Here is a 16,563-nt window from a genome sequence, read left to right as displayed (position 1 = left end):
GTTAGTGCAGAAAGTGCATTGCAAATAGTTAGTCCAGCTTCCATATTCTAATGTCACAGCAAAACTCATGTCCTGTGGTTCTTCACTTTTTCAAAAACTAAACCAAGAATTAGAACTTTGAAAAAAAATCAAATTCTTGTTTTTTATTTTTAATTTTAGAGTTGAAGATGGTTTCATAAATATGTTCCTTAATAAGGTTCTGGAAGTACTTTGAACAAGCTTTCAAATAAAGGACACCTTAAGTCTCTACCATTTTTTTTGTTTTTGATCTATAGTGGTCTGAAAATTGAATTATTTCCCTTCCGTAATTTTTTATTAGACATTCTTTCTTTGTGAGCTTGTAACATATGCCACGTGGCCTTTTAATATACATTTTTTTCAGTTGATTTTGTACTTCTAGGATGACACATTTATTACTTACCTCTATAATTTGATATGAAATGACCCAACTGAACTCTTGCTTCTTTATTTAACGTTAAAAGCTAGACATTTGAATTTAGCGTTATAGAATTTTAAACATGGGGATGGAGTTAAGGCACCTTATGAAGCATATCAGGGAATTTGGGGAATCGAAAGGAAATGTTGGGACCATTGCATGGGAAATTTTAGTTAACCAGGAAGAACGCTGTTCCGGTGGTTGTTGCTGTTGGTATATAGGAATGGGATAAAGAAAACTCAGAAACAAAGTGTGGCTGGTTGTTCAAGCCATGCAATAATGGTTGATGTTCTGCGAAATCTTGCCTTGTTTTTTTAAGCAGATCGTGTTTGAATGACATATCTCACATTAGGGAACAATAAAAGAATATGTTTTTATGCATATGTGAGGAAAGGACTGAGAGAAACTAGCCTATATAAACATGTTATTACATTTTTTTAAAAAAAAACTGATTATTGTGCAACACTACAACAATATCTCAAGCAATATATATTACACCGTATCCCAAAAGGTACTTAAAACTTTGATCTCATACAGCACAATTTGTAATTGACATAGAGGAATATACTTTGTTGTAGATGGTTCAGCAACGCCTAAAGTTTTTTCCCCCTCAGCTATTGAATAAGATGGTGCAGGGGTGTTGAAACGGAAATGTAACAGTTAAAGGAGAATTTATTGTTTTTGGTGTCACGGGTTGGACACAATACAAAACAAAAGTAATCCAAAAAGTTAAAATAAACTAACAATATGTAACATACCTTCTACCTTCTAACTTAATTATGTATAATAGTTGAATTTTTATCCGACAAGTCTAGATTGTTGACTCCCAAGATAGAATAAAATTACAGCATTTTATTTAATTTCAAAAATCGAGATTCAGGGGCACTTAACATTGAATTCCCCAGAAGCATCAACAGAAATTATCATCTAAGCATTAACTTGGAGTAATTCACAAGGGAAAATGATTGAATTACTATGTATCACGCACGTCTATAACGTGAATTTTGTTTGCACGTTGTTGCTTTCGTCATTTGAGTTTGCATGGATAATTTTGTTAATATATATATATATATACCCACAACAGTTAACTAGTACCTTTCGAAAGTAAACATGCACGCATTGTAACAACATATATTTTAAAACACTCGTACAAGACACATAAACAGGATGTTCTATATATTGAAGGATAAAAAGTAGTACAAGGCACAATATGTACCTTACTGTTTATAGTGCCAATAAATATCGACTCATTTATGTACAAGTGTCAGGTACATTTTAAGTTAATTTATATCTTATTACACAGAATTTTTCTATCAATTCTGGAGACAATATTTCGAGCTATAGAAGAACAGAGAAGTGCATAACATTAAATCACGTTAATTCGAATTTCTCCTCCGGGAGAGTTAATTGCTTTTCTCAAGGTCCGTTGAATTGTAGTTTCTCTCCTCTTCATGTAAAAAAAGTAAAGTGCTCCCCTGTGCTTTGCACCACGCCATGAAGGCATATAGGGGGTGTGGGGTTAGGGCCCCACAGTTTCTTGATCTCGGCCGAGCTGGGGGAGATGTGATCAGCGCCATGCCCCTGGCGGCCTTTACCCCCCAGAGTTTCCTCCAGGTACTCACTTTATACGACGCTGGATGGGCGCCGAAGCCGCTTGAACAGGTTGAAAAAGTCCTGGTTCTCCCCCGTCGGGCATCCACCCCGGGTCTCTCGCATGGTAGTCATGAGAAGATTTTTCATAACTAGCAATTCCTGCAGTTGTAGAATTCTGTGATGTTATTTCAGAATCACTTGACTTACGGTGTAAGCTGTTTTATATGGAAGTGCATTGGAGGCAGGATTAGGGAAGAGTGTTTTCAATTAGTATGCACACCTATATGCATGTAATTGTTATTAGAGTGTTTGCATGTCAATAACATATTTAGAGTGAGGGTTTGGGGGTCATTTCTCGAAAGAACAAAATAATACTTCATTACAATATGGTCATGAGGATTCAATTGGGATTAATTAGTTTTGTATTATAAGTATGTGAAAATTAATATAAACTAGATTAATAAATGTGTTTTGTTACATTATAATCATGTTTTTAAATTAATATACAGGGTGAGGCAAAAAGATGTTAACACTGTATGGGAGACTAAATATTCGAAATGGTGAACATTGAGCCTGACATTCTGTTCATGTTTTCTGACGAAGGAACATTCCACATCAGCGGTCGTGTGAACAAGCACAACTGTATCATATAGGCGACTGAGCACCAGAAGGAAGTTCGAGAGCACATGCGGGATTTCCCTAAGGTGAACGTTTGGTGTGCCGTGAGCAAATTTGGAGTGATTGGACCGTTCTTTTTTGAAGAACAGACCGTCAGGGGAGAGAATTACGTTGCCATGCTCAGCACGTTCATGGAAGTACCACTTGCCATTCTCCAGCGAGGGTACTTTCAGCAAGACGGCGCCCCTACCCATTACAGTCTTCTGGTTCGGGATTACCTGAACGACACGTTCGGTAAACGCTGGATTGGTAGAGGTGGTCCTCTCCCATGGCCAGCACGTTCAGCCGACCTGACGCCATGTGATTTTTGGCTGTGGGGCATGGTCAAGGATCGGGTCTACGCCAGCAAACCTCGCAACCTAGACGACCTGAAACACCGCATCACTCACGTCATCGCTGGAATTCCTGCCCAAATGGCCCAGTGGGCCTTACAAACAACAATGAACAGACTCAATGAGTGCATTGATAGGGATGGGTGCCAAATTGAAACCCTGTAACCAAATCCCTGCTTGTAATTGAAAGTGATTCAACACCCGTTTATTGTTAACATCTTTTTGCCTCACCCTGTATTATACAGTTAAATGTAACCTATGAGATAACAACACAAAGCAAGAAGATGTTGGCTTAGATTTGTACGAACCAAAAATCCCACTATCACTGGCGTACGCAGGAATTTTTCTGGAGGGGCTGGAATTTTAAAGGTGAATAGTGCATAGCTGCTAGGGGATCGGCATTCACAATAAGATATAATTCGAATTTTAAAACCTCAAACTCTCAAAAATAACAATCGGCGATCAATTCAAGACGAATTTGTATTTACCACTCTGGTTATCTCAGAGTTCATTCAAATTTCCACAGAATATTTTTGTGTCTTACATGGCTACAGGCACGTATCCACGTATCCATGTGGCAAAATGCCTGTTCTTTTCCTGCTGCATATATTGATAAAATTTTTCCAGACAAACACTTTCCATGTTTTTGCTAATGTTTTATAAGCTTTTTCATTTGGCTATTTTATAGCCTACTGCATATTTTTAATTCTAATGACCTTAGTGCCACTTTCAATGAAATTATAAATATTTTTAAAAAATGTGTATGTGATTTATATTCTTTCATATGTGTTTAGGCTAATTATGTGAATAATTTTCGCCTTACTCATCTTTCAACAATGCTGAAAGAGAAAAGCGTGAGAAGAGAGTAATACATTCGCTTGGGGGAACCTCGATATCAACTGCTGTACGTTATGCTAAAAAACTTGAAAATAATCAGGTGATTGAAACTCTACCAGAAAATGAAGCGGTTTCAATTTGTGAAGTGAATGAACTCCTGCTTTGTTCAGAACTGAAGAATCATTTTTATTGGTGTTGCCAAAGACAAAGTTCAAAAATGGGGTGAAACTCTTGTAGCATTCGTGAAAGTCTTCGAGGAATCGGTGTCGCAGCTGAAGTAAGTTTCAGGAGAACAGAGCTCCCTTTCATTTTTTGACTAAAAATGGCAGTTTCCCATGTTATTTCCTACATTATGGACTTCACCACACTATGGGGAAAATTTTAGTCAATTGCTACCTGGTCATCGGACTGGCCGGCCGGCGTGGTCCTGTAAAATGGCAACCCATATCACCCGACATCACGTCACTGGATTTCTGTCTGTGGGATCATCTGAAAGCTCTTGTGTATGCCATGACACTCCCTGACAAAGACCACCTGCAACAACGCATCCTGGAGGCTTGTAACATAATTACTCCGGGTGTTCTCGTGCGGGTGCATGACTGGACAAAGTCATGTTGTGTCCAGGACGAGAGCCAACACATTGTGTCCAGGACGAGAGCCAACACATTGAACATGTCAACTACTATAGTTGCATACCACTTGCTCCCTTGGAGTTAGTTGTTTCAACTTTTTTATGTTAATAACTTTTGTACCACAACACGTATTACAAATCTGATTGGAGAAATGAATTTTTCTGAGGAGAAATACTAGCCTGGTTTGTTATACCACATGACTCCCTTCCCATTTAAAAAACTTGACCTGAATCCAAGATGGCGGATTTTAATATGGAGGCCATGTTGCAGTTTCTCCTGAAAGATAGGCTCTCTCACCCCTTTCTTGCTGGGGTACTCATATATTGCATTTTCCATGCCGTTTCCGAAATGAAAGAATGTCCTGTGACTTTTGACTCACCCTGTAGGGTAACGACGTTCGAGTCCACCCAAATAAAGTTATCTGGTTTTGCTAATGCAGTTTTTGGTGTAAAAATTCTATAAATAATTTTCATGAATTATAGAATAGAAACCAAAGCCGTCCGAAGTAACGCCAAGGAACAATTGTTGAGAATGTCTATTGTTGCTGAGTTAATGGAAAAACAACATGGAAACGTCGCGATAGTGAAGAGAATTCATGCTTATCGTTGACGGTGATGATAGTAAAATAGATATGGTTTCCGCCGTGACCTTACTGGTATCATTTGCTCACTACGTAGTGACGCTGAATGTTGTACTTGCGGCAGGGTTGAATCTACGGGTTTTAGAAGGTGAAGAAGCTACTGAAGAAGATTTCCCATACCTGGCTCGCATTACCCACAACTATAAGGACGCTGACGCGATATGCTGCGGCGTCATTCTAGATAAAGACTGGGTCCTCACAGCTGGCAGATGCGCATACGAGATGTTGGGACGAGAAGGCGACACCAGGAAGCTAGAAGTCGAGGAATACGGAGATTTAGTCGCCGGAACCTTGTCGAGGACGATACAAAGCAAGGGTGAGCAGAGAAGAAAGGTGAAAGGTGTCGTCGTGCATCCCTGGTACAATCCGCAAACATTGTCCTACCCCGATCTAGCCCTCTTGAAAGTGGACAAGCCGTTCGACTTTGATTCCAGCAATGTTGGGCCTTTCGTTCCGCTGAATAGTGAAGTTCCCGAGACGGACAAGGTTTGCCTGATACCAGGATGGGGCGGCGAGGAGATATACCAGATCGGCGAGTACTTGAAGAAGACTCCGGTGACAGTCATGGACAGTAAGAAATGCAGGAAGATCTACGATGAGCATCAAACATTCGTGCCGCCTGGATATCTCTGCGGTATTGGTGATCGGGAATCTGGAATGTGCTGGGCTGGTTTCGGCTGTCCTTTGATTTGCGACGGGAACGTAGCCGGGATAGCCAGCAGTTCGGGAGCGGGTTGCGGAGACGAGGAACATCCTGGAGTGTTTGTAGACGTTTGGAAATACAAGGACTGGATCGAGAAAGTTCTTTATCCCAAAGTTTCAGTTGACCTGGAACCTTTCTTCCGGATGTTCCAAAATGACACAACTGACTCCCCCGCGACGAAATCTGCCACAGTGGTCCTCCACAAGAAAAAGTCTCCATCTTCAGCCAGAGGATGCAATGAGTTCAAATGCTGGTACAACTACATTTTGACAGTCTTCTGCATAATCATTTCAATTAGAGAACTGTAAACTTTAGCAGAAATTTCAGAGCGAACGCGTTAACTTTGCAAATCTTGACAGTTGGGTATGTGTGTCCGGAGAAATCTATGAACTCATAAAAATCTATGTTTTTTTTCACATTTGCTTACTAAATCATGAGGCCTTCACAACTTCGCTTTCAGTATTGCTCGTTGCAAATTAACACAAGCTAATCATGTGGTGACAATTGTCAACTAAGCTTTTAGCTATGAGTTCTAAAATGTGGGTTTCTTTATATTATAAATGACTATAAAGTAAAATTCAATATTATATTGTACTTGAAAGTTTGGTAATGAAAAACGATGATATGATGTGTGTGTGTATATATATTTGTTTTACATTTTTAAAGGAAAAAATGGCCTTTTGTGATACTAACATTGTGTTCTAGTCTAGTACAAATGTAAAGCTTACACCGATACACTATGAAAAATGTAATAGAGTTCCCACCAAAAGTGGTGTAACGTAAAAAGACACCAAAGATGCTGCTATGCAACGCCAATTCCTTATTGATACCAAAAGGAGTGTCGTGTAGAGTGTAGGAAAGACATGAGAAACGATTTTCTTAAAAAGGGGGGAGTGAAAAATTTGGAACTATTTCAATACATTACTACAGGCAATTTACACATTGACATGGGCAAAATTGCTTCAGAAGTTTTTTTTAAGAATTTCTAGCTCAGAAATCATTGCTGAATAACATATCCAAAATCAGACAAAATCGGAACACGGGAAAACCTCCAAAAACGAATTTTAAAATGGCGGACTGGCTGCTTTCTATTAAAGACAAAAATAAAGTAATTTACACGTTATAGAGAGATATAACGCTTTTATATACATTTAATAATATTTAAACTTAAACTATCTTTCAACAATATACCATTTTTTATGTAATTTTTATATAAAAAGTTATTTTTAGAGGTTAGAAATCGAGAAAATGACAATTACTTCAAATAAAATTATTTTTTAGGTTCTCTTAATTACGAAATCAACATGTAAGGACGGACAAAGTTTAATTTATCGTATTCATCACTGTAAACACTGGCGTACATATGGGGGGAGGGTACGGTCCCTTCAGGAAGTTTAAGAAAAATCAAAATTTTTAAATGAAAGCAGCAAATAACTTGAGAAAACCAGAATGCTAAATGCAAATCACTCTTAAATTAATCTTCAGATTACAATTTTGAGTGAATGTCAAATATACGAAATATTTTATTGTGTATACCCATTTTCACAATTCTACCTCCGCCCCAAAGGAAAATACAATCCTGCATACGCTAGTGACTGTCATCATATTATTATTATTGGAACCACTTGCCACGAGCGGTTGAGGAGAACAATCGATTACGCTTGCATCCACTTCGTAAAATATTATATATGTTCGTTGTGGAGGAAAAGCAAATCATTTTTAGGAGGAAATCTGGATTTAGTAGGTGTACAGCCATAGCAGGAATTATTCCTTACATACCAACCCCACCCTTCTATCTCGATCACCTCTTCTGTATAGTTCCAGATTCCTATTTGAAAGTGTGTGTGGAAGCTATGGTACTTTGGACGAATCGGTGGGTGACAAACACTCAGGTGTGACAAACAATATACCTGCAGCTATCTTTTCAATTAACATTCAACCAAATAGTTCGTTTGTGAATTCCAACGACTCGCAGTCAAACAACAGAAGCATTTATTTTCTTCCAACAACTTCAATATCTGAATGTTGATAGAATGTAAACAAAATTAATTTGCAGCTGAACGGAGCTCAGTTACCTTCATCAGTTTGTCTAATGCTGAGGATTTCCCAATCGAACACATTCTGGATGTGGTTTTGAGTTCTTGTTTCAGGTCCTCTTTATTCACAGATACGTTAATCAGGACTGGGAATGCTGTTTAAAGTGGGATCCTAATCACTACGTGCCTCCATCAGGTATCGAACCCTGAGCCCATTGAATACAATGTGACTGACGTTATCACTACCCCATCGGGGAGGCCAGAAAAATGTGGGTGCGGTATTATAGCCCGTGAAATTACAGAGAAAAAGGAGGAGCTTGCGGATGTCACGAGCCAACAATGATTGAATTCCGAGGATCTCGTACATGAGATCCGCATTCCTCACCTGCATTGTACACAGCACACCGGTGCTTCTTCAACGTCTCACCTACAAGGGAAATAATTGCTTGGTTGTTGCCAGCGCTGAAATAACATTTCTACTAGTCTTGATGCAGAATATTCTGAGGGTTCTGCCCTTGATTGTAGCAAAGCCACTGTAGCCATCAGAAACAACGATACCCCTTCCATCTGTTTTCAGAGTGAAATCTACACAAGATATTGCAATGTTCTTGTGTGTTTCTTTGTTACGCAATGGAACTCAATGTAGGATAGATCCACCATCCAAAACGCACTGGCTTGTACACTGAACTTTCTCCATTCGTAACTTGTTGGTGTATTTGAGTATTGCATGACCTAACTAAGACTTGTCGGTTCCCCTCAACGTATTTTGTGATTCGAATTATGCACAAGGATACGCACGAAGCTCGTCTTCAATTGGCAACGCCAGTGGAAGTCGTCGTTCTCTGAAAAAGTGCTGCATCTACTCGTGTATCGTAACCGACAGGGTTCACAACAGCAGCAGAAGAAGAAAATCCTACTGTTTTCACTTTGTCAACCTTTTGGCAGAATGTTTGAACACCTCTTTCTCAACTATTTTGAAGACGATGTCCGTACCGATGTAATGCAATTAACTCTTGAATCAGCTGTGACTAACTGCTGTACTAATGTTGCAGAAACCTGAGTCAAAATGGAATGGGGATATGGATTCCAGTCCTTAGATTGCTTTTTTAAATATCATTTAGGTTCCCACGTTCCTCTACTTCCTCGCATTTCACTCTGTTGTTCATTACTCTTCAACAAAACTCTGGGATATTCTTTCATTGCTAAGTTGTAACTGGAATCCAGGTGTATGGGAAACAGCCTTCCGTCCGGATTTCTGTAAATCTGCTTTCTTGTGTCAGTCTCCCCATGCTTTGACGGAATGCATTAGTACTTGTTCTATTAAGAGATCTTATCTGAGTTCGACACAGGGTCTCGGATTCGATACCTGGTGGAGAAATATAGTGGTTCGGATCCCACTTTAAACTGTAGGGTCAGACCCAATTAGCTTTTCTGTGTACAAAGTGGATTTAAAACAAAAGCTCGAAACTCAATCCTAGTCCGGTCCATAATCTGTCACTTCCAGGAACATTTTCTGCACGGTTGGATTTTCAGAGGACAAAGTTTCTGCCTGAGTTAATTGTGATGTCTGGCTGCTGCAATGATGCAAAGAATCTTCAGCATAGCTTGCAACTACAAATCGTAGACGATTAGGATCTATCAGGATATATCAAGTTACATGCAATGCTGGTCATTTGTGGTTATTCATATTTTAACTACCTCTTGTCCAATATCCAATTTTTTCTCACAAATCGCACACAATTTAGAGATTTTCATTCTTAAAAGGCAAAATATAATTCGACACAACAAGAAAACACAAATTATAAGTAATAATACACAAAATGTTAAAAGTTATTCGCAAATAAACATAAAATGTTGGGAAATTCACAATACTCAGCCCGCCATTTTAAAAACCGTTTTGGGGTATTTTCACGTGGTCCGATTTTGTCTGATTTTGGATATGTTATTCAGCAATGATATCTGAGTAAGAAACTATTTAAAAACCTTATGAAGCAATTTTGCCCAGGTTTGAGGGAAAATTGAATTAGTTTGCCTGGACTATAGTGTTCAATTTCTCTAAAGAAATTAGTGTATTTCGTAAAAGCATCTTTGTAAAAGCAGCTTCAGGGATATTACAGCATTATAGATATATAGGTCGTGGTGTTGTATCTGACCATTGCTGTGCTCAGCACTCAGTGTCAATAAATGCTGTAAAGATAATTTCACACTGCAAAATTAGCATATTATATTGTTCATGGTATGTCTAGCAGAGGTACACCTAAGCTTTTATGTCCCCTTTTTTGCATCTACTCGTATATGTTTTATGCCCTTCGTACATATTGTAATGTCAACGTAAGAAACAATCCACACCTAGCGCTGCAACCATATATCAGGGTCTTATTCAGACTAAGAACTAAAACTTATTTAAACTTTTTAGTCTGAATAAGACCCTGATAAAGGGTTAAAACGTTACGTGTAGAGTGTTTTTCATGTAGAGGACTGCCTTGGACAGCATCTTTAATTTTTTTTAAATTATAGAATATAACCGAGTATAGAATGTGACACATTAAGTGATCTCTTTCGCTGCATTTTCCTGTTTTATGCTACGCACAGCTCTATATTCGCATGTGTAGCAACACTGTTGGGCACCTCCCCCTATCTAAGCAAAGCGGTGATTCACTCGCGGTCACTGCTGATGGAATGCGTCGTGATTATTTCTCTCACGTGCTTTTCCTGTTCCGCCAGCACAATCCATTACAACATCTGACGACAACGCTTCGCTAGTCGAGCATCACGAGACAATTAAACATAATATTGGATGCATTGTCATATGACAATTGAAAATAGTGTTTCATTGCAATGATATGTTATCCGCATGTGCTGAACAGACCCAGGAATAGTTTGAATGAAAGATAAGTATTACGTAATTTCGAATATATTTTTTGTACACGCCTCAGGAGACGACGAAAACACTAGCTTTACGGCGCCACCGCGCATCGATTCTTGGAAACCGGGAGTGGAATCAGGGTTGCCAGCAATGCATAAATCCAGTAAAAGTTCTATAGAAATATCATGGTAACAGTGGCGGCACCAGGATCAATCATCTAGGGGTGCGGAATGAAAGTTAGGGGGTGCGATGTTGAAAATATAGAAAAAATGAACCATGCATGGTACTTTAGCCATTACATCAAATACCAAAGAACTTTAGTAAGCTTATATGACAATATGACAGTGAAACTGAAAATTTGCTGGTGACTTGAGAAGTAAATACGACTTCCCTTTCAGGTTAGTATCAATGGCTTACCTGCAGTATACACTATTTCTTTACTACCTACGCTCAGTATCACGATATGATTTTCATTAAGTCTTATTGTCCCTTTAATAAAATAAAGCCTTTTCACTTGAAATTAAAATTATATAATGACACTATGAAGGTTATAAGTGTTTCGGGTGAATTAACAAAACACATTTGGTTGAGCCTTTTGGTAAGCAAATACGCACGATTACTAAAGAGCATTTAGTACTGATGAATAATCATATGATTTGTTTATCGCCTGTTTGAACAAATGTTTAGTTTCCAGAAACTATTTTTGTTATTCTAAGCTTTTTGTCTGTGCAGAGTTATAACAGTATTTTCCGCTGAAAATAGGTTTTGGATAGGGGGTGCGATAGAAAATTAAGGGGTGCTTGAATAGAATATAGGTTTACTACAGTTTGGGCCGTTGCGGCTGTACACACATTTCCATACATCAATGACGTTTCCCCCCCCCCCTTTCGACCTTTCCGATGGCGCAGTGATAGCGTTGTCGCCTTGCAATCAAGGGGTCCCGGGTTCGATACCCGGTGGAGGCACAAGTGGTTCGGATCCCACTTTAAACTGTAGATCCAGTCCCGATTAGCCTTACTGTGCATAAAGTGGACTTAAAACATCAAATCAATCAATCAATTTTTCACCCTTTCTTTTTGACTTCCATACCCTCTCTCCTTATGTTCTCACATGTTCAACTTTACCGTTCATATTAAATGTGGGTTCTTCTTAATCATTTTACACTGATAGCACTAGTTATTATATTGTCAGAAAGAAGCTTTTTGCACACCGCTCTCAGGCACTTTCACTCCCGTCCCTCGTCTTATTCACCCTCTCTGTCCAGACTTGCCTGCATGGTTAGTAAGCAAAGAAAAACAGATTAGCAACGAAGTCTTATAAAATTAATAATCTTTCATTCTTGTTTCTTATATTTCTTTGATCTTTAAAGCACACGCTCTCTATTTCCCTTTCTTATTCGCTATCTCTCTCTTTATATTTTATCTTTCTCTTTTCTCTCTCTCTCTCTCTCTCTCTCTCTCTTCCTCTCTATTTGCTACATGTCAATTATTTTTATCTTTCTCTCTCTCTCTCCCTCTGTGGCACTATAGCCCTCGGTGAGCGTTGATTTCCTTCAGACTTCTTCTCTCTCTTTCAGTATCTTAATCTTCCCCTCATTTTTCTCTTTTATTCTCCATCGTTCTCTCCCTCTCTCTCTCTCTCTCTCTCTATCTACTCAAACACACAACCCGTTATTTTAAATATATAATTACTAGACCGCGGATTTTTATGTAATATCAAAGTACAAAGTATGTTCATAAATATGTATATGAAAAGGATATGTAACTAAATATGTAGTAAGCAACGAATATGTAATACGAGTATTAATAATAATCGAAAATCCAAGCAATTTCAAGAATTCTGCTAGATATTTATTTTATCTGAATATATTCAGCATAATTTTAATAACATAAGTTGTTCAAATTAAAATCACGTCAGTGATCACGACGATGACGATGAATGATGAAATATTTCCGAATTGAGACACGCGTGTATGTGTGTGTGTGTCATGTTGATTTTGACACATCGGGTTTTTTTTTATTGGGCGCTCAGTGATAGTTTCACTCCTTTCATATGAAACATCTTCTAAAATAGAAAATAAATATTTCATTTTGTTGTACTAAATGGTTCCGTAAATGCAACTGAATAAATTTTCCGTAGAGGAGTTGGCAACTCTGATGACGTCAGGGTCTCGTGGCAACAACGCAGAGCACACATAAACACCCGGCAGTGGAGGCAACCGGCGATAGTGTTGAGTGTTATATTGGGCTGATTGTATGTAAAGTTCCTGTCTTCATTTTCACTAAGGTAAGTGCGAATTGTACTTAAATCCCAAGTATATTATAAGTTTTCATGCAGCATATTTTAATACGAACATCGATTTTAAGTATTGCCTGTTTGCATGACAGTTTCAAGGTTGCCTGTTTTTTGTCGACAGCGAAAGAAAGGTAGATTGATGTTCACGCCCCCAACATCCTGTAGGAAAAAGGACAGGTTGGAGGAAGGTGCAGCAAATGAATAAGTTGCAGAAATGTCTTGCTTCGGAAGTTAGTTAACTTCGAATGAAACTTGCATGTGCATGAAGTATATACAAAGAGAGAGATAATATAAGTTCCCATAATTGCGGTGGCGTTTTTAAAATTCTAGCCGGTCAATTGGAAATTATTCCACATGTCTCATTTTGTCCAGTTATACTGACTAGCCTTCGTGTCGTTTAGATACAACTTGTGTGTTTTCAAGTAAATAAGGTCTTTAGTGAAGCTTTTTTTTAGACATTTCAACTTCACAGTGTTTTAGTAATTAATAATCGGTGCCTCTGGTAAAAAGGTCAGACAGAATGACAGGTGTGATAGGTGACATGTCAAGACATGTAAAGCCCATTTTGTCCAACTTTTCCAAAAAAAAAAAAAAAAAATTCAAACTAGGGAAAAATTGTGAAATATGGCAAGTCAACTGAGCATTAAATTTGTAATTTGCATTTTTGGTTCATTTACATAGCTTTCTCTCTTTCGCGATGAATACCACAATGAGAACTGGGGTTAAATTGGTGAGGTGGCAAATTCAAACTAAATAACCCAACATTACCATTAGATCCTTTGCTATTTTTACAACAGTTTAGAAAAAAAAAACTAAGTGTAAACGTATAAGTCTAAACGTAAAATTGTTTGTATGAGGCTACGCCCCTTGTTTTAAACTCTGCTTCGGTTCTTGGCAGAGATGTACAGTCATAGAAAAAAATACTTGCCCCATAGAACCTTAATGCCAGTAGTCTTATGGGGGAGGTATTTCTTCCCATGACTACATTACATGTAAACACTGTAGGTCCGGTAATACAATTAGTGCTCTTATCCTGATATGTTAATATACAGGGGCGGCGCCAAAGATGGTCTAGAGTGGGCCATGGCTCACTGAAAATCAAACTGGTCCACCATCAAAATGTAATTGGGAAATATCGTGATAGAAATAAAATTAAGGTGTAAACATAATGATGGGGAACCTTAGAATTATTGATTTGATTAATGTCGCTTTTCTATCACTTTTGCCTAATCGCAGAGATGAGGTTGAAAGGTGATAAGATGAAAATGATGGACAGAACACAACACAAGCCCAGCAGAGGATTATAGATTATACTAGCTGCGAGTCCAGACGCCAGAGCCTCGTTAGTCTGCAAAATGCAGTCCAGGGTGTATTACGTGGAAGAGAAGTTGACCTTTGGGTGCTTTGAGAAAGTGTCTCCCTTTCCACGAGGGGTTCTCAAACATTTTCGTTTCGCGGCGCCCTTAGTGTTTCAAAATTTTTCCGCGGCGCCTAAGTCGGAATGTAGGCCTATCTATCACTTTGGGAACCACTGCTTTATCAACACCGTAGAAACCTTGCAAGGTTCGAAATTACAGTGCATTAGTTTTGGGCCGAGAGAACGCGTGACATGGCGCAGATGCCGGCATTTTCGTCTTGCTTATTTACACACATCTTTAGCATGTAGACAATTATATTTATATTGCATAACGAGTACTAATCTGTGTTATACGCACCCATCTCGGCCCAGAGCCAAATCGGACGCACTGTAGGATCTCTGGTTTCTGAGCTCACTCTACTAATCGTAATTCCTTGTTTGGATCACGAAATAACAATGTGGTTGTCAAAATATGTTTTTGGTTTGGTTTGAGTTGGCGTTTTAAGTCCACTTTATGCACAGTAAGGCTAATCGGGACTGGACCTACAGTTTAAAGTGGGATCCGAACCACTTGTGCCTCCACCGGGCCAGAATATATTGTTATTTGAAGCTGTGGCCTGTCTTATTTTATGAAAGCCATCCAGTGCTCCAACCGCACTGTTAATTCTCCCATAAATCTGTGTTCTCAACAGCGTACCTAATCCCGGTAGCAGCCCCGGTATCAGATATACCGGGCCATTCAAGGTTCTCTGAAACAGTTATTCTTTTACCAACATCTTAGAGAGCTAGAGAGGTTTGAAAAGGGGGGGGTGAGTTGCATGTATGAATGAATTGTTTTATTTTACTTCGCATTTCTACCACTTTTGGCTAATTGCAAAGATGAGGATGAATGATGATAAGATGATATTGATGAAGGGACAATCACAAACGCACATGAACAGCATACAACACAAGCCTCGCAGAGGATTATACTGACTGGGAGTCCATACGCCAGAGCTTCGCTAGTTTTCAAAATGCAATCCAAGATGTACTATGTGGAAGTAAGATAGACGTTTCGGTGCCTTCGGAAAGTGTCACCCCGGTTGCTTGCGCTAGAATAATTCTGTCTCACGTGCGACTGACATTTGAACATCACTCGAGTAGCAATAGGGTATTAATCAGCAAAGCTAAAAAAGGTAACACTTTTTGCGTCTATCCTTTTCAACTATTGGTATCTCAGCAACTGCCAGAATTATAAAGATTACTTTTCTTTTATCATTATGCCGTATTAAAGATAGTGTGTACAGTCACTGACATTTCTGAGTTAACAGTCCCATTAACTTTCAGTGGAATCGTTACAGCCCATTAGTGTCCGTGTCTGTAGATGTAACTTTAATCTCTCTTGTTTTGAAGACTGCAGTTTCCTTATAATATATATAATATTACAGTTGCAGGGTGGCTACTCACCTGGAATTCCTTGAATTACGGGAATTCTGCGTGAATTATTGGCTCCAGGAATTATGCGTGGATTCTGCTTGAATTTTTCTCCGTAGATGTGAAAAATTGCAACTTTTATTAATCCAAATCCTATTGAATTTATACATTGATAATTGCCCTGAGGCGAGATTTTCACAGTTTGAGTTTTTATTTTTATCGAGGAAGGCAAATAATGTTGTGTGAAAAATAAAACAGAATTCTCTCGATCTGTTTACTTTGTTACTGTCCTTTGTAGAGCAATGTGACAGATGGAACATTATTGCAAGATAAGATTTCTTGAAAATGATTAGGTAGATTTGAGTTTGAAATTCTTACACAATTAACAATTAATCCGAGTATGTGAAATGGCAAATGTAAATTAAGGACCTCAAATTAAATGTTTTAAATATACCGCTTAATTAAATTAGAATTCTTGATACAATGGAATCAAACGCACACTTCGTATTTTTACTATATTTATGTGTGCATATCAGTGGCGCGACCACAGTTGGGCATTGACCCCCCCCCCCAATCTTAAATGGAAATCAGTTCTAAGGAGGGCAAGGGGGCAAACATTGATGGCCAAGGGCACCTGCAAAGGGCACAGAGGGCAATTATCTCCCTCGATTTCAAATTTTATGCAAATAAAAATACATTCCATAAACTTTTCTCGCTCGCTTCGGTGCTTTTCTTAGTCTTGTCG

General features: G+C 38.6%; 2 protein-coding genes across 14 annotated transcripts in view; both read left to right on the top strand.

Annotated features, from left to right (window-relative positions):
• Window positions 1-5,069: 5,069 nt before the first annotated feature.
• Window positions 5,070-6,356, top strand: LOC145990213 (trypsin-like). Its single transcript, XM_083125886.1, has one exon. The coding sequence runs from the start codon at window positions 5,104-5,106 to the stop codon at window positions 6,157-6,159; it is 1,056 nt and encodes a 351-aa protein (XP_082982012.1). The 5' UTR covers window positions 5,070-5,103; the 3' UTR covers window positions 6,160-6,356.
• A 6,568-nt stretch (window positions 6,357-12,924) lies between these two features.
• Window positions 12,925-16,563, top strand: part of LOC145989824 (iris-like) — a 152,079-nt gene continuing 148,440 nt past the window's right edge. For 10 of the 13 annotated variants that reach the window (XM_083125199.1, XM_083125202.1, XM_083125198.1 and 7 more), the window contains exon 1: window positions 12,926-13,039. The gene's annotated coding sequence lies outside the window, so the exon portion shown is untranslated. Of the gene's footprint in view, window positions 13,040-16,563 lie in introns of all 13 variants that reach the window. The other 3 variants (XM_083125210.1, XM_083125196.1, XM_083125208.1) reach the window with 2 other exon arrangements.

This window comes from Lepisma saccharinum, chromosome 7, assembly GCF_977018435.1.
Source record: "Lepisma saccharinum chromosome 7, izLepSacc3.1, whole genome shotgun sequence".
Classification (NCBI taxonomy): Eukaryota; Metazoa; Arthropoda; class Insecta; order Zygentoma; family Lepismatidae; genus Lepisma; species Lepisma saccharinum.
This window is presented reverse-complemented; position numbering and strand designations above follow the sequence as displayed.

Coding starts and splice junctions, on each gene's coding strand:
- LOC145990213 (XM_083125886.1), top strand. CDS start 5,104: ATGCTTATCGTTGACGGTGATGATAGTAAAATAGATATGGTTTCCGCC.